The sequence below is a fragment of the Papio anubis genome, chromosome 10 (genome assembly GCF_008728515.1).
Source record: "Papio anubis isolate 15944 chromosome 10, Panubis1.0, whole genome shotgun sequence".
In the NCBI taxonomy this organism is placed as follows: domain Eukaryota; kingdom Metazoa; phylum Chordata; class Mammalia; order Primates; family Cercopithecidae; genus Papio; species Papio anubis.
This window is the reverse complement of record NC_044985.1, coordinates 119,900,784-119,926,218: the sequence shown is the minus strand read 5'-3', so window position 1 is coordinate 119,926,218 and position 25,435 is coordinate 119,900,784. Positions and strand designations below refer to the sequence as shown.

Here is a 25,435-nt window from a genome sequence, read left to right as displayed (position 1 = left end):
TTTTTCATTTTACAACACATTATGAAGTTTCTTTATCTCAATTAAGCCCCCCACCCTCCCTTTTTTTCCCTTGAGACGAAGTCTCACTCTGTCGCCCAGGCTGGAGTGCAATGACGCGATCTTGGCTCACTGCAACTCCGCCTCTCCAGTTCAAGTGATTCTCCTGCCTCAGCTTCCCAAGTAGCCGGGATTACAGGCATGTGCCACCATGCCTGGTTAATTTTTGTATTTTTAGTAGAGATGAGGTTTCACCATGTTGGCCAGGCTGGTCTCGAACTCCTGACCTCAGATGATCCACCCACCTCGGCCTCCCAAAGTGCTGGGATTACAGGTGTGAGCCACCATGCCCAGGCTCAATTAAGTCTTTTCCCATGATTTTGAAAGGTAGAAAAGAGAAGACATCACCATGAACTGCTTTTCAATTGTTAAGACATTTGGGATGCTTCTGATTTTTTCGCCATACAAAGCACTGTGATGAACACCTGGAAAGACAGATCTCTGCGCCTGCCTTGCTCAATCCCGTTGGTTTAGTTCCTGGAGTGTACACCTGGAGTCAAGGGCATCCACTCTTCAAAAGCTTTTATATACATTCTCAAAAGGCCCCATGGAGGGGTTTACAGTTCATCATCAGTGTGGGCAGTGTACCTATCCTGGTACTTTCACCAAAATTGGGTATTTTTACTTAACACATCCTTGCCAACGTGCTACATCTTCTGAGCCTTTCCATTCTTCTCAAGGCCCTTGTTCTTGAGAAAATACAGCAGGCTGGCCAACAGCTTGGTTTGAATCCTGCTACGGGACTTGCTATTTCTGTGACCTCAGACAAATGACTTGACCCTTCAGGCTCCTCAATTCCTCCCCTTTAAGTGGGGCCCACAGGAGCAGCAACCGTTAGGGTTGCAGAATGAAAAGACAACACATGCGAGGGTTTGGCATGGGGCTGACATAGACCACACATTTAGCAAATGCGTGCTTGCTATCGCCTCTTTCTCCTGAATTGTCAAACTCTGCCCTTCCCTTTGTCCCTGTCTATCTGCTCAGGTGGTCTTGCTCAGAACAAACTGGCCCACACCTCCCCTGCACTGGCCTCCCTTTCCCACCCCCATCCGCACTCACATGCACAAGCTCATCTCAGAGAGGACCTGCGACCTCCGATTTGCCAGGTATCACGGTCCCCGCAAGCCACGGATGCCCTTCTTTTAAAGCAACCTTCAGATGCACGGTGGAAACAACTGCAGGCATTTTCCTTAATGGATGTTCTAATATTTCTCAGGTTTGTGCTTTTAAAAAACCTCTTACTTTTAAAACTTTTTGATAGAAACATACTTCAAATAACTGCTTCTCTCTTCGAACTTCATTTCACCACACGTTTGAAAGTAAAACTTAAAAATTCAAACACAAGGAGGTGCTTTAAAGAAGAACCCCAAGATACTTGGAGAAGAACCCCTTCCCTCAGCCGCAGGACAGACTCCTCCACAGAGGCCGCGGACGGACTTTTGATCTCTCTCCTGCCTGCTACGTTGCTGAGTGCACTCTTGGAGGGGTGCTTCCCTTCCCTTTTGTCTGGAGCAGTCCTGGGCTCCTGTCTCCCTTCCCGGCCGAGCTGACCCCGGCTGGCCTCCTCCCTGCTTTGCCTCTATTCCAGTCTGTTCAAAATGGTCTGGCCAGATCCGTCTCCCCAAGTGGAGCTCAGGGTCCATCTCCTTCCTGCTCTAAAACTCCAATGATGTCCCTCTGCTTACAAATGAAGAACAAAGCTGGAAAGTTTCACTTAGCACTCACACTCCAACTGGCTTCTACCGGTTTCCCAGCCCAAACAACACCTCTGATCCTACAACCACCCGGAGAAGCTCTCCTCAAGCCGCTCACTTTGCTCCCAATGATTCCTTTGGCCCCTTCCCTGTACACACCCTGCCCATCTCCAGAGCCCTGCTGACAGACAGCTCCTGCGTGGGTGGCAAGGCCGCTGTGTGCCCCTGATGACTCTCCCCAGCGCTTAGCTCCATGGTCAGCAGGTCGGTGCTTTGTCCAGTGCGTTTCAGGCTTCAGGATGGCAGGACCTACCACGCCATGCACGTTTGACTCCTGGGCAGCACCCAGCCTGGTACCAGCACCTCTTACCTTGTTTGAACTGGACTTCCTTCTCTTCAAAACACTACTTAAAAAAAAAAATTCTGAATGGAAGAAGTTTACTGAATGTCTCCAATACTGTCTCTGGGCTGGGACTGCAACAATGAAAATAAGTCCATACTCTCAATATTATGAACAGCAAAATGGCTTTTTCAAAGGGAAGATAATAGTATGGATTAGACAACAGAAAGCATGAAATAAAACTGGGTTACTCTATGGCACAAAGCAGTACTTACAACTTCTATCCATTCAATCAGAGGCGTTAGTGGGTAATGGATTTAAGACCAAAAAAAAAAAAAACAAAGACATCATTTGATGGTGAAACCCAGAACATATGATTGTGAAATTAAAAAAACAATACCCAGAAATCTCTAGGCAGGAATGAACCAATTATATTCTATTTTTATGAAAAAAACATCAGTAAGTGATCACCGATTAATTAGAAAGTAAGCCAGCCACCATGCCTGGCTAATTTTTAATTTTTTGTAGCCCAGGCTGGTCTTGAACTCCCGGCCTTCCTAGCCTTGGCACAGGCTGTGGGGCCGAATCCTTCGCACCCCAGGTGTGACTGCTGCTCATCGGATGCCAAAGGCAAGGAAAGACTCAGAGAAACGCACCCCGCAGACAGGGGCGAGGCCTGTGTGGAAAGTGCTCTGTTAAGGTAAAATCCAAACAAAATATCTCTGTTTCCTAAAAGCAGTTAACTCTTATCTGCCAACAGGACAGATGTGAGTCCCCTGCAACCCGGGCCTAGTGGGACCACGTGGTCTCCAGCTGCAGAGTGCCAGCCCCTGCTGCCACCGCATACACTTACTCTGGGTATCGCAGTCCACACAGTGGGAGTTCCCGCGCATGTTCCGGATCGACTGCAGGGCCATGGCCTCGCTCTGGCTCGTCAGCCGGGACTGGGCACGAGGAAGACACAAATATAAGGAGAAACGCACATCACTGATAACATCGGGGAAAGATCAAACAGATTGGGAGCAAATGTAGGATGAGGGTAATTTCCAAAAAATCACCCGTTTTGATGTCTTTGGGAAAGAGCGTAACTGAAGGAGAAATCATCATGCATGGGGCTGGGGGAGGGAGGAAATGTCACATTTTAACACTCATCAGCTGAGAGGGACTCTGCCAGAAATGAGCAAAGAGGACAGCTCTGGATCATCTGTGAATAAACATGGACCATGGTCACCTGGAGAAGGTAAATGAGTAACCTTCTGGGCAGTAGCCACATGTCTACTTGGTATGAAGAATGAGAAAGAAATAATCCGTTTATAAGCCCAGGGTTAGGGCTTCATCAGCACTGTAAGAATATCTCATGGTTCCTTGTCAGAAAACCCCATCCGTACCACACATCACCCTGGGAGATGCACCTGTCATCTGAAGACCCTCAGTTGTCACAGTGATGAAGCCACTCACCAAGGTGGGGGCAGGGAGAAACATGAGCATAGCTGAGGGTGCTGATTCTTAACCTTACACTTGATGGCTTGCTTTATTTTTATTTATTTATTTATTTATTTATTTATTTATTTATTTATTTACTATTATTTAAGCCAGCGTCTCGCTCTGTGGATGAAGCTGGGGTGCAGTGGCACGATCATAGCTCACTGCAGCCTTGAACTCCTGGGTTCAAGTGATCCTCCTGCCTCAGCCTCCTATAGTGTTGAGATTACAGGTGTGAGCCACTGCACCTAGCTCTATGGTCTTCTTTAAAAAGGATTTAAAAACATACGTGCTCATTGCAGCAAGTTTAGAAAATACAGAGAGGGGAAAAAGAACATAAAGGTTTATAAACAATGATATGGCCATCCATAGTTAAGCATTATTAACATTTTGATATCTGTTCTTTCAGCCTGCTGTTTGAACACATCTACACACACATACGTACTTTAAAAAGCCAGCATAATACATATTGCTGCGTAGAAACCTGCCCTTTCCAGCCTAACGGAATCTGTTCATTGCTCAGTGCCATCCCATAGTCTCTGACGTCATCATTTTAAATGGCTGCATAGCATTCTACTTAGTGAAGACCTATTTATTAAGTTCTCTTTGGTGGACATTTAAGTCACTTCCAGTTTTTCTCTATCATAAACGATGCTGTAAGAACATACGATGGCTAAGTCTTGGTACACATTCATGATTATTTACTAAGAATACATTCCCGGAAGTAGAAGTTCTAAGTAAAAGGATATGTACTGGAGATGTACCTTTTTCCCCGCCTAGAGAGAAGATCTTGCTCTGTTGCCCAGGCTGGAGTACTGCAATCACAGCTCATAGCAGCCTCCATCTCCTGGGCTCAAGTGGTCCTCCCACCTCAGCCTCCTGAGTAGCTGGAACTACAGGTGTGAGCCATGCATCTGGCTACTTTAAAATTTGTAGAGACGGGGGTCTCCCTACGTTGCCCAGGCTGGTCTCAAACTCCTGGCCTCAAGTGATCCCCCCACCTTAGCCTCCCAAAGCACCAGGAGTGCAGGCGTGAACCATCGTGTCTGGCTGCTATGTAGAGTTTTTAAGGCTTATTTATTAAATATGCATTTAATACTATAGTTAAAGCAAAAATTGATCAATTTCAGAGGACAGTTACAATAAGCTTGATTTTTGTGTAAGAATTCTTCATAAATTGAAACATCTCATGTCAAATTGATGTGAAACAATATATTACTTGCTATATAATAATACATTGTAATGTATTAATTACTACTGTCTAATTAGCATCATGTGTTATTGAATTTTAATTCCCTTTGGTTAGATACCCAAGTATTCAAAATATTTTTAAACAGTTTACATTGGCTTCTGGAATGCACATGTATGATCTCACACACACACACACACACACACACACACGGATGTGCTTCTGTCTCTCTGTGTACATGTATCACTTCTGTGGTTGGTTGGTTTCTCTGTCTGTCTGTCTAGCTATGCCTATACTTGTATCAGCTCTCAATTATCCACTGGCAGGTAAAACACTATAAAGCTGGTGGTCAACTTGGCCTGTGTTTTTGCCCTCCTGCCACTCCTTGTGGAAAGTATTTCCATGTTTTATGCCCTCACACCTGTTCAACCAATGCCCAAGATGACCAGCTGTGAGTCGGCCACCTTCGGTTGCTCAACGCATCCTCCTCCCAAGGGAGCAATTCCCCGGAGCACAGGCGCCTAGTGGGGGCCAAAGGGCAGCATTCTAAAGGCTTACGTGTGCATCGGCTGAGACATGAGCGGGGAGGAGCCTGGCAAGGTGTGGAATGGGAAAGGCTGCCACCATCCCAGATCTTCCTGAATTAGGTCGAGATGGCATGGGCTCAGAGTCTGCTGTGAGAGACTGTGATTCTCCCATGAAGGCGGGAATCTGTGCCTCTCTGTTTGGTAACACATCCTGCCTCCCCGTCTTCCTTCGCACAATGAGCTGCCCACGCTTGGAGGATGCGGCGTGCTGTTGCTCCCCATCGAGGTGGCCCCAAAGCACCCTGTGCTCGTTTCAGGAGGCACATTGCGGATGCATGTGGACGTGACCCAGTAAAGCCAGGGTGTATGGAATGAAAGGCAGTGGTTCTTCCCACCTTGGGTATAAAACATCTTTTAAAAAGGGAAGCAAATTACATTATAATAATAATGACTGTGGTCTGGTTTACCCTGGTTAAAGAGGGTAATAAAATAAGACACTTTATCTTTCTGAAAGACAGACTCTCTTTTCAGTGACAAAGCCGCACATAAATCATTGGTAGAAATTTCTTTAAATGGTTACAAATGAAACTGCAGGTCGCTGGGTAACGTCCTGTCTCTTAGTTTCTAGTTGAACATAGTTTGAAATATCAAAATGCTCTCCAAAAGTCTAAAGCATCCCAACAAAGAGGTTAAAGAGAACCAAACATTAAAATAATGACATGGAAGCAATCCTTGATGGGAAAAAGGACTTTTGTGGAAGGAATATCACTGGGCAGTAGTCTAGAGAATACAGGTTAGGCCAGGTGCAGTAGCTCATGCCTGTAATCCCAGCACTCTGGGCATCTGAGGCAGGTGGATCACTTGAGCCCAAGAGTTTGAGACCAGCCTGGGCAACATGATGAAACCCCACCTCCACAAAGAATATATATTAAATCAATAAATATATAAATAAATAAGCAAGCAAGCCAGGCATGGTGGCACATGCCTGTAGTCCCAGCTACTCAGGAGGCTGAGGTGGGAGGAATGCTTGAGCTTGGAGATTGCAGTGAGCTGGGATTGTGCCACTGTACTCCAGCCTAGGTGACAGACAGACAGACTCTCCAGAGAAAAAAAAGAGAGAAAAAAAATACAGGTTAAAATCTTTTTTCTTTTTTAGCTAAATAACTACAAAAAACAAATTGCCTCTATTTTTTTAATATAAAAAAGAGCTGCAACACCACCTCTGATTATTGAATAAAACACATACCAGGCTTTATCAGTTTAGATAACAGAAACTTTATCTTCCCAAGCTCCCTGCACGCTCATACAGACCCTGTACTTTTCATTTATGTCCCTAACAAGAGACGGTTTTCCAACTTGATGTCAGTTTGAATTCTGGGCATTTATAAGAACAGTGCATCTTTTAAGTCCGTCTCTTTTTTTTTCTGAGCGTATTCTGTCCAAAACAAAAATAAATGTGGATCCAGAAGCCACAAGAGTCCAAAAGATTCCCTCTGGGATTGGCTGAGAGAGTGAAGATTTAACCTTGGCTCTTCTGCCAGGGAAGCACAGTCAGGCTGGAATACTCACATATGATGGTATAGACACAGGTGTTTCTGATCGTTTTAGTTATTGAGCTTTCTGCTCACAAAGAATAGCTAAGTCCTGTCATTCACACCGGTCCTCTATTTTCCCCTCCCTGGGGCATTACTTGGGGCCCGCATTCCCCCTGAGCAGCCGCAGCCTTGGTTTTGGGCAGCCTGGAGCCTCACCTTGTTCTTGCTGCTCTCGCACGACTGCAGGCTGGCCAGGATCTGGCTCTCGATGGCTTGGACCCAGGCGTCCCGCTCCTCATACGTCGTGGCTTCAAAGTGCCACGTTTGGCCAGTGAGGGACACAATGATAAACTCAAAGTTTTCTTCTTGTTCTGAAACACAGAGTGTGGGATGAAGAGTTTAGCTTTCATGAGACAGCAGTCCCCCTGCCGGCCCTCTGTCATAGAAGTGCCTCTGGGTTCAGCTGCCCCTGCACGGGCTGGTGGCGCACACAGCACTGGACAACCACGGCAGCGGAGATCTGAATCCATGCACCTCCCAACCCTCCAGATGCGGTTCCTAAGGCCAGCATGGCTTAGCCAGGTTTCAACCAAGGCTCAGGGGACAAGGCCTGATGAAATCGACGAGTGATGTCAGCGTCTCTGTGTGGCGCACACACAAAGCAACCTACGAGAATAACTATGTAACTCACGGCTGACCATCCTTATCTGTGGGATGAAAATTAAGTTAGGGCCGCTAACCTCCGGATGCAGGGTTAATTTCTACCCAAGCACTCGCATAGATCCACAGGCACTCCATGGAAAGAGGAACGTGGGAAGGTTTCTGTTCTTTTATGGCAGAGGACCTGTTACCGTGGGAGAGGCATCAAGTCCCATGTTTCAGTTGGCCAGAGTGCGTGGGATCCCGCGCGCCTTAGGAGGATCTCAGCTGAGACAGGCCCCAGACTTGGTAGCCACTCTGGGGCCGTGTCTGGAATGGGAAGAAAGGAACTTGGGGCTACCCCTGCGACCCCACCTGCCACATCTGAGTCTTTGGGCAAGTTCCTTGACTCCTCCGAGGTTCCTTTTTTCTAACCCATAAGATGAAGGCAAAGGGCACCAACTGTCTAGTGCTTTCCTGCTAGTTCCATGAAGTGTACAGACCCACGCGGACGTGGGGCCTGGTCCACGAGAGACACTCCACAGATTCACGTCGGCCTCTGCTCATGATTCCTGTCCTCACTCCCAGCCCCCAAGTCCCTGCCAAGGGAGGAGGCACCACTGGCAAAGAGCATAACTAATTGCAGACAAGCATGAATACTTTTTTTTGAGATGGGGTCCCACTTTGTGGTCCAAGCTGGAGTGCTGTAGTGCGATCACAGCTCACTACATCTTCCACCTCCCAGGTTCAAGCGAGCCTCCTGCCTTTGCCTCCTGAGACCCTAGGCTGGTCTCAAACTCCTAACCGCAAGTGATCCTCACTCCTTGGCCTCCCAAAGTGCTGAGTGACAAGTGTGAGCCACTGCATCAGACCCTCATTCAGAAATCTTCAGCTTGGTTTTTAGATGCAACACCTCATTTGACTCAATATTTCCAGGCCCTGGCCTGTGAACTAGCTGCATTAGAATCCGCTGGCGAGCAACTATGATTGGTACTGACTTTCATCTACCTGTCTGCCAACTACTTTACTTATCTCCGTCCCCAGCCTGTGGCCATTGGGCTGGCTCATGTCTACTGCATGGACCTCTGACCTTCCAGACTCTTGGTCCCTGTAGCCCAGCTTCCAAGCATGGCTTACTGCCTTTACCTAGGCTGGCTCTCCCAGGCCCTTCCTGGGACATAAGGACGTGCCACCCCACTCGCCCTTTCCCCTCTCCTTTCTGGCTGGGTGGACGTGCAGCCCCTTTGCGGCTGAGAGAGATCCCTTCCACCTGAACAGCCCACTGATGCTGCCAAGCCTCACTCCCAGGGGTGTGGGGACAGCGCCCAGCCAGAGAGGGCCCATGGCCTCCGCCAGCCCCTCAAAGGTCTGTGACTCCCCTAGGTGCTGACAGCCACTGCGCCCCGGGCATATTCTGGGGGCTGCAGGAAAGTGCTGTGATGTGGGTGCTGAGTGGAGGTTGGGCCTGAGGCCCTGGCTGGTTAGTCCCCCTTGGGGTGTCGGCACTGAGGCCCACCCCATCTGTGAAAGGGACTGATCTGGGCTGGAGTGGGAGGGGAGAGAAAAGTCTTCAGAGGAAGTCCTCGGCTGGCTCTCAGTCACCCTGGTTCCTGATTTCTGGAGAGCTGGTGACAAAGGTCAGGATGGGAGGGTCTGGTCGCTCAGGAATTTTATCCCAATCTACTGGGCTCTTGAATTTGAAGAACAAATGATCCCCCCCAACCCCACCACTTGTGTATTGATGCAGATGCAAACACTCCACCTGCTGTGGAAAGGGGGGTGGGGGAGGAAGGTGGGGGTCAGGGTGTCTGCAGGTCATGCCTTCAGTAATGACCTTAAACACTCAGGGACTTGGAGTTTTCATTAAAAAAAAAAAATCATTGTAACTGTAAGTTTCACATAGGTTTCACCATGGCTGACTTACAATGATACCGTGCAATTACTGGCTGAGCCACTGCCTCTGTGGGTCTTGGTCCAGCTTCTTGATCCATGGGCTTTTATGTCCTAGTACTATGAATTACAACATTTTCCTTACAGATTCTCATAGGATAGTGCCCCAATTCATGTATTTTATGCAAAACTCTCCTAGTGAACAGATAGGTAAGGTAAGAAAAAACTACATAACTCACACAGTTAGGTCATAAGGAACACTTGGTAATTCATGGGTGGGATGTGACAATTTTTCATTAGGAGATCAACTCAACAGGCTCACACTTTGTTTAATCTGTGAAATTCAAATACACGTATCAAAGCTCCCTCTGATCAGTGTTTATTGGATCTTCTAGTGAAAAAAATTACAACCATTAGCTTCCCGGTTAAATTTCTCCACAACTGGTCCCCTGTAAAGCTTTCCTGTTCAAATGTGTGGCTCTAGCCAGTCATGAGCTACAGTCACTGGAACAAAGGCCAAGAGCTGAACTTGCATTACACTGTACGGGTGCAGGTGTCGGTCACTGTGGTCCTTAGCTGCCCCCCCTCACATGCTAGGCACTGGGCTGGGTGGAAGGGATGCCAGCATGCAGAAGCCTGTGCCCTCTAAATGTCTACGTGGGAAGGACGGGCACACACAAGCAGGCAGATGACTGAACACAAAGTGATAAAAACAATGGAAATCTGAAGGAAGTTCCACGGGAACATCTCTATTTTTTGCCTCATCTCAATGCAGCAGCTGCTATCTGGTATCTTGCACTGGAATACTCTCAGTATCTCATGCAAAGACAAAACTTGCAAATTAAATTGCTAAAGCACAGTTTGGCTCTGCCCGATCAATTATGTAAACAAAATTTACCTATGCATGCAAACTCTACTTAGGGGAACAAATATATTTAAGTGTTCACAGGAACATCAGAACCCATTTCGAGCTGATTTCCAAATGTGCTCCCTACGGTGGCTGTTCTACGGCTTCATCACTCACTCTATTTATTTATTTATTTTTCGAGACAGAGTTTTGCTCTTGTCTCCCAGGCTGGAGCGCAATGGTGTGATCTCAGCTCATTGCAACCTCCGCCTCCCGGGTTCAAGTGATTCTCCTGCCTCAGCCTCCTGTGTAGATGGGATTACAGGTGGGTACTACCATACCCAGCGAATTTTATATTTTTAGTAGAGACGGGTTTCTCCATGTTGGCCAGGCTGGTCTTGAACTCCTGACCTCAGGTGATCCGCCCACCTTGGCCTCCCAAAGTGCTGGGATTACAGACATGAGTCACTGCACCTGGCTGAACATTCACTTTAACAATCTATCCCACCACCTGTCTTCTTATACTGGACACAAGTAAGTTCCCTTTTCTAGTATCTTCTATGTCACTCAACATTTCTGTCTCTCCTTTCAGCTCCTGGTCCTTTCTTCCCCTATCTCTCTGCATCATTTACCTGGTCCCCTTATACCTTCTTGTGGACCTGGATTTGGCATGGTTTCCTCACTCTCTTGCAAACTTGATGTCCCCCTTCTACAGACCTCCTGACCTCACTTCCTGATCTCACTCCATCCTTGAGAGATATCATCACCTCTTTTCTTCATCCTTCACTTGCACAGTGTGCAAAGCAGACACGTGTAAGCATGCATCCAGCTCTTTACCACACTGTCTTTTCTAATAATGCTTCCCCATCATCCACCCGATTGAAACCTCACTTTATAAGACTACAAATCAAGGAACAGCCAGGGGTCATGGGCTGTGCTCAGTCTTCTTTCTCACTGACCCCCCTCTTTTTAGACCACCTTATGGGGCTGATAGGCACCACCATCTTGTAGTATTTTCCCCCTTGGTCTTCTGAGATGCTTGATCACCCTGAAGACTCACCCAGATGTGAGCAAGGCATTTATCAGGGTGAATGAAAGAGATATGAATAGAGTTTCATGGATTCACAACTAAGGGGTACTAAGTAGCATAAACTAGTAGGAGGTCTGCAGTGGTCAACCATGGAACTTTTACCTCTGTTTTGCCTCATTCAATATTCATTATGTTTTATCAATGACTTGGATAAAGACATATAAAGTCTGCTTACCAAATTTTGAGAGCAAAGAGTTTTGGGGGATAGCAGATAAACTAAGGTTTTATTCCCATCCCCAGGGTCTAAAAAGAAGAGGACCTCTGAGCTGAACTGACAACTCAAATGGTCAAATGCATGACTAGAATTCCTTCCCTTGGACCCCAACAGCAAGAGGGGTTTGGGGGGAAGATTTTGCTTCCCAACTACAAATACGAACAGGCTGAAGGACTGCAGTGAACAGCCAGCCCATAATGGGGCTCCCGATGAAAGTGAAGGCTGTGAGTGTGTCATCCACAATGGTGAGGAGGTGGTCCTGTCTCCATCACTCAGGGTGGTAGTCAGCAGACACCACAGTGAGAGCCCAATGCCAGGGACTGCTCACTGGGGACTCTGAGCACAGGGGACTTCTGTCTGATGGAAGAGGGATGACACCTGTTCTGGGTGCCCTGGAGTCAACCCAGGACAGAAAAAAATGATGGAGACCCCGCAAGTGGAAGATTCTTTCCCTCTCACAACTATCCATAGATGGAGCTTATGGGTTCTGCTCCCTTGGGAGTTTCAGGCCCTTGAATATGGCCCTTTCAGAGGGAGACTGGTGGGAATTCAGCATCTCACAGGTGATTGGGAGGGCCCTTGCAACTCTGAGATCCTGTGGGAGTGATGCAAGATAGCTGAGAACTATCTTGCATCTGTGTTCTCAATGCAGGCAGCTTTGAGCAGCTGCAGAGAGTTCTGTGTTGAGATCTCCAAGGCTGGCTCCAGGCTCCTGGAGAAGGATCTGTGATTAGCTAGCAAGGTCTACCCCAGGGCAAGGAGGGGTGCCTGTGGCGTGCCTGCCATCTTCTCACTGTGCAACTATAGTTCTCTTTCCAGCTTTCTGATCACTGCTTCTCTTTCTCCTCCCTGGTTCCTCTGCATGTGGCCTTTAGTGAAGGCAAACTTCAAGTTTAATGTTCCTCCTTCCTCCTTCTTAAGGGTTCCTTTCCTTCCGAAGCTTAGTCAGTCACTTCCTACAGACATGTACAGTTCATATATACACATATATATACATATATACACACACACATATATAACTAATTCATATATCTAATCGGGTTTGGAATTTTAAATGCCTATGGATTGTTTCTCAAATACTTTGTCCTCATATCAAATTTAACACGCATCACATAGATTTGCCAGAATTTTCAAATGCTCCTCTTGGGGTTCTGTATTTCTCTTAATGATTACAATGCTATTCTAATCATAAAATCTCAAAATTACCTGGATTCCTCCCTCTCCCTCTTCCTACTGCCATCTCATCAGTCACAGCCCTGCTTAGCAATATCCGCCAATCTGTACCCTTCCACGGCCTTCTACTTTCAGCCCTTGCCTGACTGTGAAATTGGCTCTGGCCCAGCTTTAATCCTTCTCTGAGTTTACCGTCTAGGAAGTTTGTGCAGTTGCTCCCCTCCCCAACACTTAAGCACTTCTCCCTTGTTCCTGGGGCCTGGCTTCCCTTCCAAGCTGACTGCTTCACAACACAGCAGTCCACAGTGAGGCCTGATCTCCAAGAGGACCCTCCTTCTCCCTCCCCAAATCAAATACACGAGCTGAAACTAGAACTGTGAGCCTAAAGTGCTAAAAACCTGCAAAAGTGAAGGCTACCCTGAGAGGCAAACACCTTTGGTAGCACAACAGATAAGGTCCTAAGACAGGAAACATAAACCCAGGGTCCAGCACCCGGCAATCCTGCAAGGACAGGAGCCGGGAAGCCCCAGGTCTCAGAGCTCCCTTGGCTGCTGGTATCTTCTCTACAGGAAGGCTTCCCATGGATGGAGACCAATTACATCTGAACTCAAAACCAGAGGTCACCCAACACACTGCAAACAAGACAGCAGATTTAGATCCAAAGCATTACTGATACAGGCCGGGCACAGGGGCTCACGCCTGTAATCCCAGCACTTTGGGAGGCTGAGGCTAGTGGATCACCTAAGGTGTCAGGAGTTCAAGACCAGCCTGGTCAGCATGGTAAAACCCCGTCTCTAGAGACAGACTGGTCTTAAACAAATATTGAGACGGATCACAGACTTAAGAGTAACAGTCAGAGTCGCGAGAGTGTGGAATAATATCCTCAAGGGAAAATAACAGTGTAGACTTGAGACTCAGGAAAATTCTTGAGATTCACTCTGAAGAACAAGAGTGAAATACAGGCCAGGTGCAGGGGATCGCGTCTGCCATCTCAGCACTTTGGGATGTGAGGTGGGAGAATCACTTGAGCCCAGGAGTTCAAGACTGGTCTGGGCAACATAGTGAGACCTCATCTCTACAAAAAATTTGAAAATTAGCCAGGCATGGTGGCTTGCACCTGTAGCCCCAGCTACTTGGGAGGCTGAGGTGGGAGGATCACTTGAGCCTGGGAGATGGAGGCTGCAGTGAGCTGTGATCACACCACTGTACTCCAGCCTGGGTCACAGAGTGAGACCCTATGAAAGAAAAATCAGAAAAGAAAAGAGCAGAGAAGAAAAGAAAGGAAGAGAAAAGAAAGGGAAAGAGAAAAGAAAGAGAAAGAACGAAATACAATTTTTCTGCAAAAAAAACCCAAAAGTGCTTATTACCAATAGACGTCCACTAGGGAAATTACTAAATGATATATTTCAGGGCCAGGCACAGTGGCTCACGCCTGTAATCCCAACACTGGGAGGTCGAGGCAGGTGGATCATCTGAGGTCAGGAGTTCAAGACCTGCCCGGCCAACATAGCGAAACCCTGTCTCTACTAAAATACAAAAAAAAAAAAAAATGGCTGGGCATGGTGGCATGCACCTGTAATACCAGCTACTTGGGAAGCTGAGAAAGGAGAATCACTTGAACGTGGGAGGCGGAGGTTGCAGTGAGCTGAGATCACGCCACTGACCTCCAGTCCAGGTGACAAAGCAAGACTTCATCTCAAAAAAAAAAAAAAAAAAAATGTACTTCAGGAAGATCCTAGAAGGCAGGTTTGTGAAAGATGGGTTGATGAGCAAAGGAACTGATAAATACGTAAAAACAAAAATCTAAACAAAAACAATACCGACTAAAGCTGCTAATGACAATGCCTACCATGGGAAAAGTCAAAATGCTGGAGAACGTGAGAGTGGCGGTGAGGACATGGGAGTTAGGATGTCATAGGGGCCTTGGACTGCTGTACTGGGGGAGGTTAAGGACTCACTTCACATGTTGGTAAATTAAGTCTATGTGGTAAACTTCTGCAAGAAAAGAAGTAGAACGTGCAATTTCTCAACCAGAAGAAAGAAAAATAAATAAATAAAGAGAAAGAAGCATGATTAAAACTTCTTAGCCAACGAGGAATAGAAGAGAACTCCCTTACCTTGGACAGAGACGATCTCTCCCTAAACCCACAGTGTCACTAATCCTAAGGGTGAGATGTTAGAAACATACCTTTGAACACTCAGTTACAGGATGCTCAAGACAAGGACAGCCACCGTAACTGCTTTTTTTCGTCCCTGCTACCCAGTGTAGCAAGACAAAAATAAGGAAATAAAAGACCGAGAGATTGGAAAGGAAGATAAAGACATTCACAAGGTATATGACTGTCTTCATAGAAAACCCCAAATCACCTACAGATTATTAAAAACCTAACAGCAGTTGGCAAATGGGCAAGATACAAGATGAATACAGAAATATTAATTGCATTTCTGTACACTAGCAAACAAAAATCGTATTTAAGCAGGCCTTCCCAAATAATGGGCATATATTTATATCTGTGAGTAGCAAAGGAGAGACACAAAGACTCGTGAATGAGCTAAATACTTCCCTAAAAGTAACATAAAGAACCACTTGGCATCCGCAGCCGCTCAGAAGAGGTGGTAAAGAGAAGACTTCACACTTTGCCTGGAGGTGACGGATTAGCCAGAGTCTGAGGGTGGCCTGCTCAGGTTCAGGCCTCCTCTCTTGGAGAATGAAACCCTGGCTAATTGGCTAATTACCATGAAACACCAACAAGGCCCAGCAGAGTAAAGAGGAAACAGACGCAAGACACTCCGGGATCCAGGCTGATGGGCACCAGCTTCAGGTAAAGGCATGGATTAGGAAGGCCAGCCCCATGATAGGCCCTGCTGACCCAGGAAAGCACCGCTAAGCTTCGCTTCCCAACTAAGAACCAACTGTGCAACCCTAGGCTCACTTAAGATATTCTTTTTTCGAGGGGGAGTCCTGTGCGATAACTCTAAACCTGGAAAAGCACAGGATTATACAAATAATGAAGAAATGAAGACAAGAATTGCAATCCTCAGGATCAACAGCTCGGTGATAAAGTGTGGTGAGCAGGAAGCTGTGCCATCTCTGTGATCCTTGGGTATGGTCTGTCTCTGACGTGTACGAAGCACGCACAAAGGCCCTGTGATCACAGGGCAGGTCTTAACGCCACGCTTTTCCGTGTGAGTAGGAGTTCACCATGCAGTGAATGCAGTGAGATGCCGATGAACAGCTCTTTGGGGTTTCCGTTCTGTTTTGACTGGATGGTTCAGCCTATACCTGGAGAAGCAGAAGATGGCCCCCTCTGTCTCGTCAACGCAGGGTCCAGCACCAGCTCCCAAATCAAGAGGCAATGGTGCTGCTGACCCTGGGCTGGCCTCTCCCAGGCAGGGTGTGCTGATGGGGACCGGGGCTGAACTGTGTTGCAAACGTCTGGGACACCTGGAGGGGAGAGGCTCAGTCTGCCCTGGGGGAGGCAGGACAGAGGCGGGAGATGGAACCCTACACGCTCCATGCAGAGGCGGGCCCCAGCAGGGGGACTACCCTGTGCCCTCTTTTGGATTTTCAGGCCCTGAAATCTATGACAAGGATCTGAACAGCTGGACCTTGCTTCCTGAGGAAGGATTAACATCTGAGCACAGAGCCTAATTAAGGCCACTCTACACCAACACTGCCGAGTGGGATCCAGCTATGCTAGGCCCATGTGTTTCCTAGGATCCTGTCTTTAGGTGGCTTTATTTGTTTTATTTTCAGGGAGAGTAATAGGTGAATACCCATACGCAGAGTTTCAGATCTAATTTATATCTGCCATGTGACTTTTCTCTGCCTCCCAAGATTAAAAAAATAAGCACAAGGATTACAGAGCAACTGCACAGTCATGTTACAACTTTCAGGAAGAAATCTGTTTATCTGTAACAAATCTACTGCACGGAATAATAAATACAAAAAATAACACCGCTGGGCTCCAAATTCTGTACCAGGCACAATGCCAGGACTTTACAGCCATTATTGCGTGTAATCATTTTCCTCTCTTAAAGTGGCAGTACTCTTCCTCCATTTCCTAAAAACAAATTAACGTTAAAAAGAAGGAGCTCTCCTTGGGAATCAAAGATGGCGTAGGGGCCGGAAGGGTCTCCAGTGGCTTTCCATTATCTTCTCCTATTCCTCATGCCAAGAGAGCAAGATGGTTGGGCCTTTTGAAAGTAGTTTCCCCAGAAATCCCTCAACAGCTTGTGCTACTGTTATTCTTTTTTTTCCGAGATGGATTCTCACTCTGTAGCCCAGGCTGGAGTGCAATGGCGCGATCTCAGCTCACTGCAACCTCCCCTTCCCAGGTTCAAGTGATTCTCTGCTTCAGCCTCCCGAGTAGCTGGGATTGCAGGCGCCTGCCACCATGACCAGCTAATTTTTGTATTTTTAGTAGAGATGAGGTTTTGCCATGTTGGCCAGGCTGGTCTCGAACTCCTGACCTTGGGTGATCTGCCCACCTCGGCCTCCCAAAATGCTGGGATTACAGGCGTGAGCCACCGCACCCGGTCTGTCATACTTCTTTCTAACTGATGTCGGCTCACACAATCAGGCCAGTCTGGTAAATGCTGGGGACATGGTGCCCAGAGGTGGTGGTCCTCTGGGCCTTCCATGTGCCACCTGCTGGCTGTTTGGCTCCCTGGCCAGCACGGGGGGGCAGGGATGGCCCCATCTGTGTCTGTCAACTGGAGCATGTGATGACCCTGGCTGCTCTGATCAGTCCTGGTGGGGGCGCATCATCAAGTGTCCTCCAGCGTTTCACATCTGAGTTGGGTCCATCGAGTGCCTTCCCCTCTTATCTGGGACCTGTCAGGATGTGGTCCACAGGTGCAGGTGCCTCTGCCCGCTCCATGGGAAGGAGCACTTCTGCTATCGGGCCACTCCCTGTGGACAGGTACGAATGCTACTGCCCAGCAGTGAAGCCAGGGATGGGAGGTGGCAGGGAGCCTGGTGCCTCTGAGGTCCCTGAAGCTCCACCTGCCTGTCCTACAGTTGGTTACATGAGACATCCATCCATCCATCCGAGAAGGAGTCTCATTCTGTCTGTCACCCAGGCTGGAGTGCAGTGGCACAATCTCAGCTCACTGCAACCTCCGCCTCCGGGGTTCAAGTGATTCTCCTGCCTCAGCCTCCTGAGTAGCTGGGATTACAGGCGTAAGCCATTACGCCCAGTGTCTGACTCTTTTAAAATTGGATTTCTGTCGTTACTAAACCCAGTTCTGACTAATCCAGTGGAGAAGACCTAACCTCGTGGTGATCTCCTATGTGCTGCTCTGGTGACATTATTAGGTCAACACCTAGCAAATCTCAAGATTTAATCCGTGTTTACACTTTGGTGTGACCATTTACACTCATTATGTAAACAGTGAATAGATTTTTGGACCCAAGTGTTTTCCCTTCTTCTGTGTGGAGAGAACAGGAACATGCTCCTCCTGAGGTTCAAAGAAGAATTTTTAGCAGATGATAGAGCCTTATTCAAATCCCCGATGGCCCCGAAGGGCTGCAGCACATTACGAAGTGGCATGGTGATGACATTTTACTTATGAGCAACTAAATTAAAAATGATCAAAACAGTAATTGGCAGTGTGAGGCCCATCAGTCAGAGACAGAGCCGAGCATTACTCTCCGCTGCCACCCTCACTTCAAACGTGCAGAACAAGCACGAACCCGTGAGGATGCGCCGTTCCGAGCTTTCATTTTTCGTGGTGTCATTTCACTAATACAAACTTCCTATTAGTGACAATTGCAGTGGCTTCTATTTCATTCACTGTAAAAACGGATTTTGGGTTGTAGAAGTTCCTGATGGTATATCTATTAAAAGCATGTTGAAGTTTCAGATACACGCACAGACAGCCAAATTAATCCCCCTGCTCCTGAAAAATCAAAACGCCACCACGCCCCAAAGCCCGAAGTAACGGACGGTGTGCTGTTTCCCCGTGTGACATTCCAGGGCTTGGCTGTTTAATAAAGTTTTGTGATTGGGCTCATAGGGATTTAAACAGTTTTCTGTGTTTAACGGTTAACTGTGGAAAGGTCCACTATAATAGTATTTTAGCACCATGAACCTGTCGAAATCAACCTGCCCAATTATTCCAAACGACATTAATAACACCGGATATTACACTAATTGTGTCCAGTTTCTATGCAGACGAGGCCCCGTGGGGCTAATTTTGCCTCCTTAGGGGCAAGAAACTCAGCCATCAGACTGATTTCACAAGGAATCCCTCCTCATTACACGAATCCAGGCTGTCAAACTTTTTTTTTTTCTTAAAGGTTAATGGGCCAATCCGTCATCAATTATTTTTTGGCGGAATTCTAGCAGACAAAGGGTTAAAGGGCTAAAAACAGCTGAAAACCGTTTCACATTTGGAAGTTGCTTTCAACAGGAGGCATCTGACAAGGATGCATGGGGGAGCGTGGGTACCAGGCGAGGGAAGGAGGGAGGCACAGAGGCACACACAGGTCTCGGGCGAGGGGTTTGGGGAAGAGGACAACTGTACTGTGCTCTTGCAAAGGCCAAGAGGACCTGGATCTGTGTCCTGGACTATGACGCAAAATGGCTCAAAGCTGTTGATGGGGCCGGGCGTAGTGGCTCATGCCTGTAATCCTAACACTTTGGGAGGCTGAGGTGGGCAGATTGCCTGAGCTCAGGAGTTCAAGACCAGCCTGGGCAACATGATGAAACCCCATCTCTACTAAAATACGGATAAAAAAAATGAGCTGGGTGTGGTGGTGTGCGCCTATAGTCCGAGCTACTTGGGAGGCTGAGGCAGGAGAACTACTTGAACCTGGGAGGCGGAGGTTGTAGTGAGCCAAGATCACGCCACTGCACTCCAGCCTGGGTGACAAAGCAAGACTCCGTCTCCAAAAAAACAAAAAAACAAATTACTGATGGGTGCAGGTGCAATGCCGAGATCTGCTTCTCATCTGAATCAAAAAAGGCTCGAGGAGGATGTAGAAGTCACTCACTCCAAGTTCTTCAATGACCGGATGAGAATCTGGGTCCTGGGGTGAGAGGAGGTTCTCCCAGGGTGCCCTATAGCCTGAAATCCAGGATCCTGAGGCCCACCCAGTGTTCCATCCACAAGGCTAAGCATCTTTTGTGACACATTTAATGACAAACCCATGATGAAACCGAAATGTGCTATCGCAACGGTGCAGAGATGACACGCTCAGCGTGGAGGATGGGCATGTTCGCTGCACGAAGAGTCCAGGATCTACCAAGCCCAGAGGCCTCCAGACGGCACCACTGCAAAATGGCGGGACAATACAATAGCCAAGGCCTGAGCAGAAAGTAACCATCTTCTCCACTCCTGCCCTTGGTAAAAGAATTGGGACTTCTGTTTTAGGACACACCACAAAGCCCTGGTGAACACATTACCACCGATGCTTACCTTCCGCCAAGCCTTTTTTCTTTTTCCCCTTTTAACAAGTGAGTTTTCGCTATGGGTTCTCCCAGTTTCTGTCCGAACTGGAGCTCCAACTTTGGGGTTCTCTCTCCTGGAACCTACTTCCCACTCTGCCATCGACAGACTGGTGCCCATGAACAGCCCACTTCATCTTTCTGATTTCAGCTTTATCTGCAAGGGAGGTGCCACGCTGGACCCGGGATGACAAAGGGAAGCTCTCTCTCCTTTTCTTTGAAAAACAGACATTCCTAACTGTTCCTGAAGAGGCTGGTGCAGCCCCAGAATTCCTCTTCACACAGTTCTCCAGGTAGCCACTGTCAATGCAATGGGGTTGGAGACTCAGACGGAATGTACTCACTACCTTATGGTCTCTCTCCCTCTACCACGACCCATACCCTAAGCGGCAACGTGTGGCAATGTCAGGCACCCACCCAGGCTTTAATGCTATTTTCCATCGTATACTTTGTAAAATCCTACAGTATTTCTGTTTTAAAAGCATCTATTACATAGGCACGTGGCTTAGATATTTTACCCAACTATGCCAAAAGTGCACATATTAAGATGTCAGCCAAAGTGCAGTATTAAAAAGTCAGTTTTTATTTTCAAATTTTCTCCCGTTTTTGTAGGAAAAGATTGATGTGAAAGAAAGCCTGCTGGCCGGGTGCAGTGGCTCAAGCCTGTAATCCTAACACTGTGAGAGGCCCAGCGGGGGCAGATCACTTGAGGTCAGGAGTTCGGGAGCAGCCTGTGCGATATGGCAAAACCCCGTCTCTACTAAAAACACAAAAAGTAGCTGGGTGTGGTGGCGGGTGTCTGTAATCCCAGCTACTCAGGAGGCCGAGGCATGAGAATCACTTGAACCCTGGAGATGGAGGCTGCAGCGAGCGGAGATTGTGCCACTGCACTCCAGCCTGGGCAACAGAGTGAGACTCCCTGCCCCCCCCAAAAAAAAAAAAAAAAACAACAACAAAGAAAGCAGGCAAGCCTGGAGAATATGGACCAGGGTTGTACAGAACCAAGACCTATGGAAAATAACACATAAAGCCCACCCCTTACTATAATTGAGAAGTTATTAATTTTAAACAAAAACAAAAGATCATTCTAAACACACGCAGTTCACGGTTCTCAGGTAACTATTTTTGGAAACTCTGAATTTGGTCAATATCTTTGTTAAGCCAAGAGAGTCCAACAGAGGTGTTGTCCTGTGGCTTAATTTAGAAGAGTGTGATTAATTCTGCGAAGAAGCAAATCCCCACAGGTAAATTACAAGGTTAGGAATGTTTAACTACTAAATATTCCCCGGGAAGGTTCTCATGACGTACAAAGGACGCTTTTGTTTTTCAAACACATCATAAAGAGTTGGGATAGCAGTTCAAGGGCCATGTGTAAAGAAACTCCATTTGAAAGCGTTGGCTTCCAGATCTGTAGGATGCCATATGTGCCTTTTTTTTTCTCTTATTTTCTGAGACAGGGTCTCTGTTGCCCAGGCTGGAGGACAATGGCATCATCTCGGCTCACTGTAACCTCCACCTCCTGGGCTCAAGTGCTCCTCCCACCTCAGCCTCCCAAGTAGCTGGGACTATAGGCGTGTGCCACCACGCCTGGCTAATTTTTGTATTTTTTGTAGAGAAAAATTTGTTGCCCAGGCTGGTCTTGAATTCCTGAACTCAGGCAATCCACCCACCTCAGCCTCCCAAAGTGATGGGATTAGAGATGTGAGTCACTGTGCCTGGCCCATGCATGTCTTAAATTAAGAAAAGACTCCAAAACAAAGCTCTTGGAAAGAAAAAAAAAAAAGGTACCTAACTGCAAATTGAAAACATCTTGTGATATGGCAGGGGTGAGTGTTGAGGTCTCCCTTGTACTTTCTCCGTCCCAGACACCCTGTGAAAACTCCAGGCCCAAGTGTTCAGTTTAGAAAGAGAAAGCAATGAGAGGCGCGTGCTGTGATTTATCTCGATTTATCTCGTTCCTAAGCGGTAACCATTTGTTATTCATCCTGACACACTCCCCACTTTGCAGAGGTCCCCTTGGGCTCCTAATTATAGGAATAAGTCAACACGGTCACGCTGGGCAGGCCTAGGGCGGGTTCCTCTGCAAGAGTCCAGCATGGCCATCACGAGACCCGGCCCCCGGGCTCACCAGGAACCTGCAGTGGCACCCTCCACTGTCCACGGGGGGCTTCCTCTCCTAGGTGCTGCCCAGCGCCGAGGTGATGCCCAACACTGTCATCCTTTCAAAAGGAGGGGGCTAGAAAAATGAGCAATCTTGCTTCTCTCCCTAAAACGTCAATTCTAGTTATTCCCCGTGCAAGGGTTTCCTAAATCTGAAGTTACCTGCATTAGTTTTTTCCCGTGCAAGTGTTTCCCTAATCTGAAGTTATCTGCATTAGTGTTTTTTTTTTGAGACAGTCTTGCTCTGTTGCCCAGGTTGGAGTGTAGTGGCACGATCTTGGCTCACTGCAACCTCTGCCTCCCTGGTTCAAGAGATTCTTGTGCCTCAGCCTCCCAAGTAGCTGGCATTACACGCATGTACCACCACGCCCAGCTAATTTTTGTATTTTTAGTAGAGACGGGGTTTCACCACATTGACCAGGCTGGTCTCGAATGCCTGACCTCAAGTGATCCGCCCACCTCGACCTCCCAAAGTGCTGGGGTTACAGGAGTGAGCCACTGAGCCCAGCCTACCTGCATTAGTTCTTAGTTGGTGCTGCTCATCACTGAGGAGGGCTGGCTTTGGCCCGCTCTGCTCTGCACTGATACATGAAAAAGGCCCACCGAATAGTCCACAGATATTCTCCATGGAGTCTTTGGGTCATTTTTCTATTAAATGAGTCTGTATAGCAATTTAATAGCAGCCACGGTGGCCAGCTTACCCACGTGCCAAGCTCTGTGGGAAGCGCTTCACAGGCTTCACTTCATTTCTTCTTCAATCACCCTTCAAGGTAGGTTTCATTGTCTCCGTGCGAGAGGAAGAAAAGAGCAGAGAGGAAGGACAGATCCAGGAAAGCATCCCAAGCCACAGAGCTGGGAAGTGGCAGAGAGGGGATGAGACCCAGGCGCGTGTGACTCGACAGCTCACACTTTTAGCCAAATTTCTACAACTGACGATTCTTCTCAGATGGAGAAAGCAAATGGAAGCAGGAGGGTAGGTTTAAAAGTCTAGAAAACAGATTAAGCTTCATTTCTAAATTCCCCCCCTATGCTTCACAGGCAACGCTTCTTATCAAATCTCTGTTCCTGGCTACTTAAACAATATTCAAGCACTGCAATTTTCTTTGAATAACAGAGAGAATCTGGGTACTTGAGTACTGGGGCTTCTGGTCTCAGGCAAGGACCAATGCAGGGGCCATGTTCCACGTCTCTAGGTATGTTAGCTTGCCGACTCCTCCCCACACCCTGTGCAGTGGGCGTCATCACCCCAGTTTATAGGTGGGGAAACCGAGGTACAAGGAAGACACATCAAGAACCCAAGGTTAGAGCTATGAAGTGGGGATGTGGGACTGAACCAAGACCACCTGAGTTAAGATTTGGGCTTGAGTCTGGTGCCCACGCCTGCCTTGTACAAACAAGAGCAGTGATTCAGTGTGAAAGAGAACCCCGTCTGAGCCTGGAGAACGCTCACTGCAGAGAGCAGGTTCTGGAAGGCAGCCTCACACAGTGGGGACCTGCACGGGGCACTGGGGAGACTGCTGGGGCATTTGGCGGGGGCCTTGATCAGACACTGCAGTGAGTCCTTCAGGAAACACACAACACGATGGGTCACAGATTGTCAGGCAGGGCTGCCATCTTCCTCTGCTGGAGATGACGATGATGGCTGTCTGCAGATCTGTGGATCATCTAGTCCCCTCCACCGGTCCCAGTCCCAGAAGAATCCTCTGCACATACCTCACACTCAAGCCTAAGGGCGCGGCAGGCTCTGTACTGAGCCCCGTCCAGGTGCAGGCTGCTGCCTCCACCCAAAATTCCAGCCCCATCTCCCTGAGAGCTCCTGGGGCTCACACCTGCCCTTCTCCCAGGCTCGGTTTCTTCTTTATAAAACAAGGAGGAAAAGATCTCCCTCTGCTAGGGGTGCACGACAGGATGCAGGAAATTGCTCAGTGCCGAGGATGCGGTCGCTGTGGTTCCTGTCACATCCCGCAGGCCGTGACACCTGTCCTGACCCCTAAATTAAATGTAGTTCCACTCTCCACAAAGCCGCCAGAGCATCCAGGGCCTCCTCCCTCCTTCTGCATGAGATCCTTTGTGCAGCCTCCTAGACTGACAGTAAGCTCCCTGAGGGCAGTAGGCGGGTGCACCCTTACCCTCTCCATTGCCCCAGCACCCAGCATAGGAAATGGCGTATCTCGGCAGGGAGCTGAGTCAGGAACAAGCAGGCAGGCCTACCTCACACTCAGCAAGACCATCATTCTCAGATGTGGGTCTGTAATTTGTTTAACTGTGAATGAGTTGAAGTCTCAGAACTGTGACCAAGAATACGAGTGGTAGAGGGAATGGCCCACAAGTTAGGCCTGCTCACATCTGCTCAGAGAAACAGTGACCATCTGGGCTGTTCAGTGGAGAAGGCAGGTGCGGGTCTGACTGCAGGCCAGAGGCCCGAAGCTGTATCTGTGATGAAATCTCCAAAAGGAGGTTTGCTGTTTCTCCATGGCCACGCCTATGCTTGGAATCGCAGTGTTGGAGACTGGGTTCCAGCAATCTAGCCCACTGTCGTGAAGAGAAGTACCCAAAGCAGAGGTTTCCCAGGTCTGTTGCTGGGGCGAGCTCTAAATCCACAGAAATGAGCCTTTATAGACAGGCTCCAATTAGGACTTTAGGCCAATACTGAATCTCGCTAACACTTGCATGCAAGCGTCATCACTTGTGTGAAGAGGCCTATCTTAAGTATTCGTTCTGCTGCCAAGGAATGGGCTTGGTACCCCAAGAAGTGCCCCCTTGTTTCCTAAAACCTCTCTCCTTTATCTGTTTAGGTACTGGAAGTACTTTTCTTCTGCAAACACAGTGAGCTTAAACGCTCTTGAAAGAGCCCATGTGTTCACCCAACTCACAGCGGTTGACAACATCATCTGTGTTTAGCGGCATGGGGCAGGCAAGGCCTGGAGATGGGTCCAGGTGTTGTGCAATTCTGCCCTGCCGTGCAGCAATCAGAGGCCTCCCTCCCGAGTTTCCTCTTGCACAACGTCCACTCTTCCGCCACTTGGTCCACTTTGTTCTTTCTCCAATACACTTACTTTAGAGTTGAACATGTGTGAGTCTAGCCTCAGTCATCTGGTATTTAGAGCTTTTTCTCCGTTGGGTTGGGAGTCAGCAGTTTATTGG

General features: G+C 47.9%; 1 protein-coding gene across 11 annotated transcripts in view; it reads right to left on the bottom strand.

Moving 5' to 3' along the window:
- AGAP1 (ArfGAP with GTPase domain, ankyrin repeat and PH domain 1) overlaps positions 1–25,435 on the bottom strand; it is a 639,080-nt gene that overhangs the window by 90,688 nt on the left and 522,957 nt on the right. For all 11 annotated transcript variants that reach the window (XM_021924443.2, XM_021924444.2, XM_021924446.2 and 8 more), the window contains 2 exons: positions 7,041–7,195; positions 2,945–3,035 (listed from right to left, as the gene is read on the bottom strand). In XM_021924443.2, coding sequence (XP_021780135.2) covers positions 2,945–3,035; positions 7,041–7,195 — 246 coding nt within the window. The remainder of the gene's footprint in view (positions 1–2,944; positions 3,036–7,040; positions 7,196–25,435) is intronic.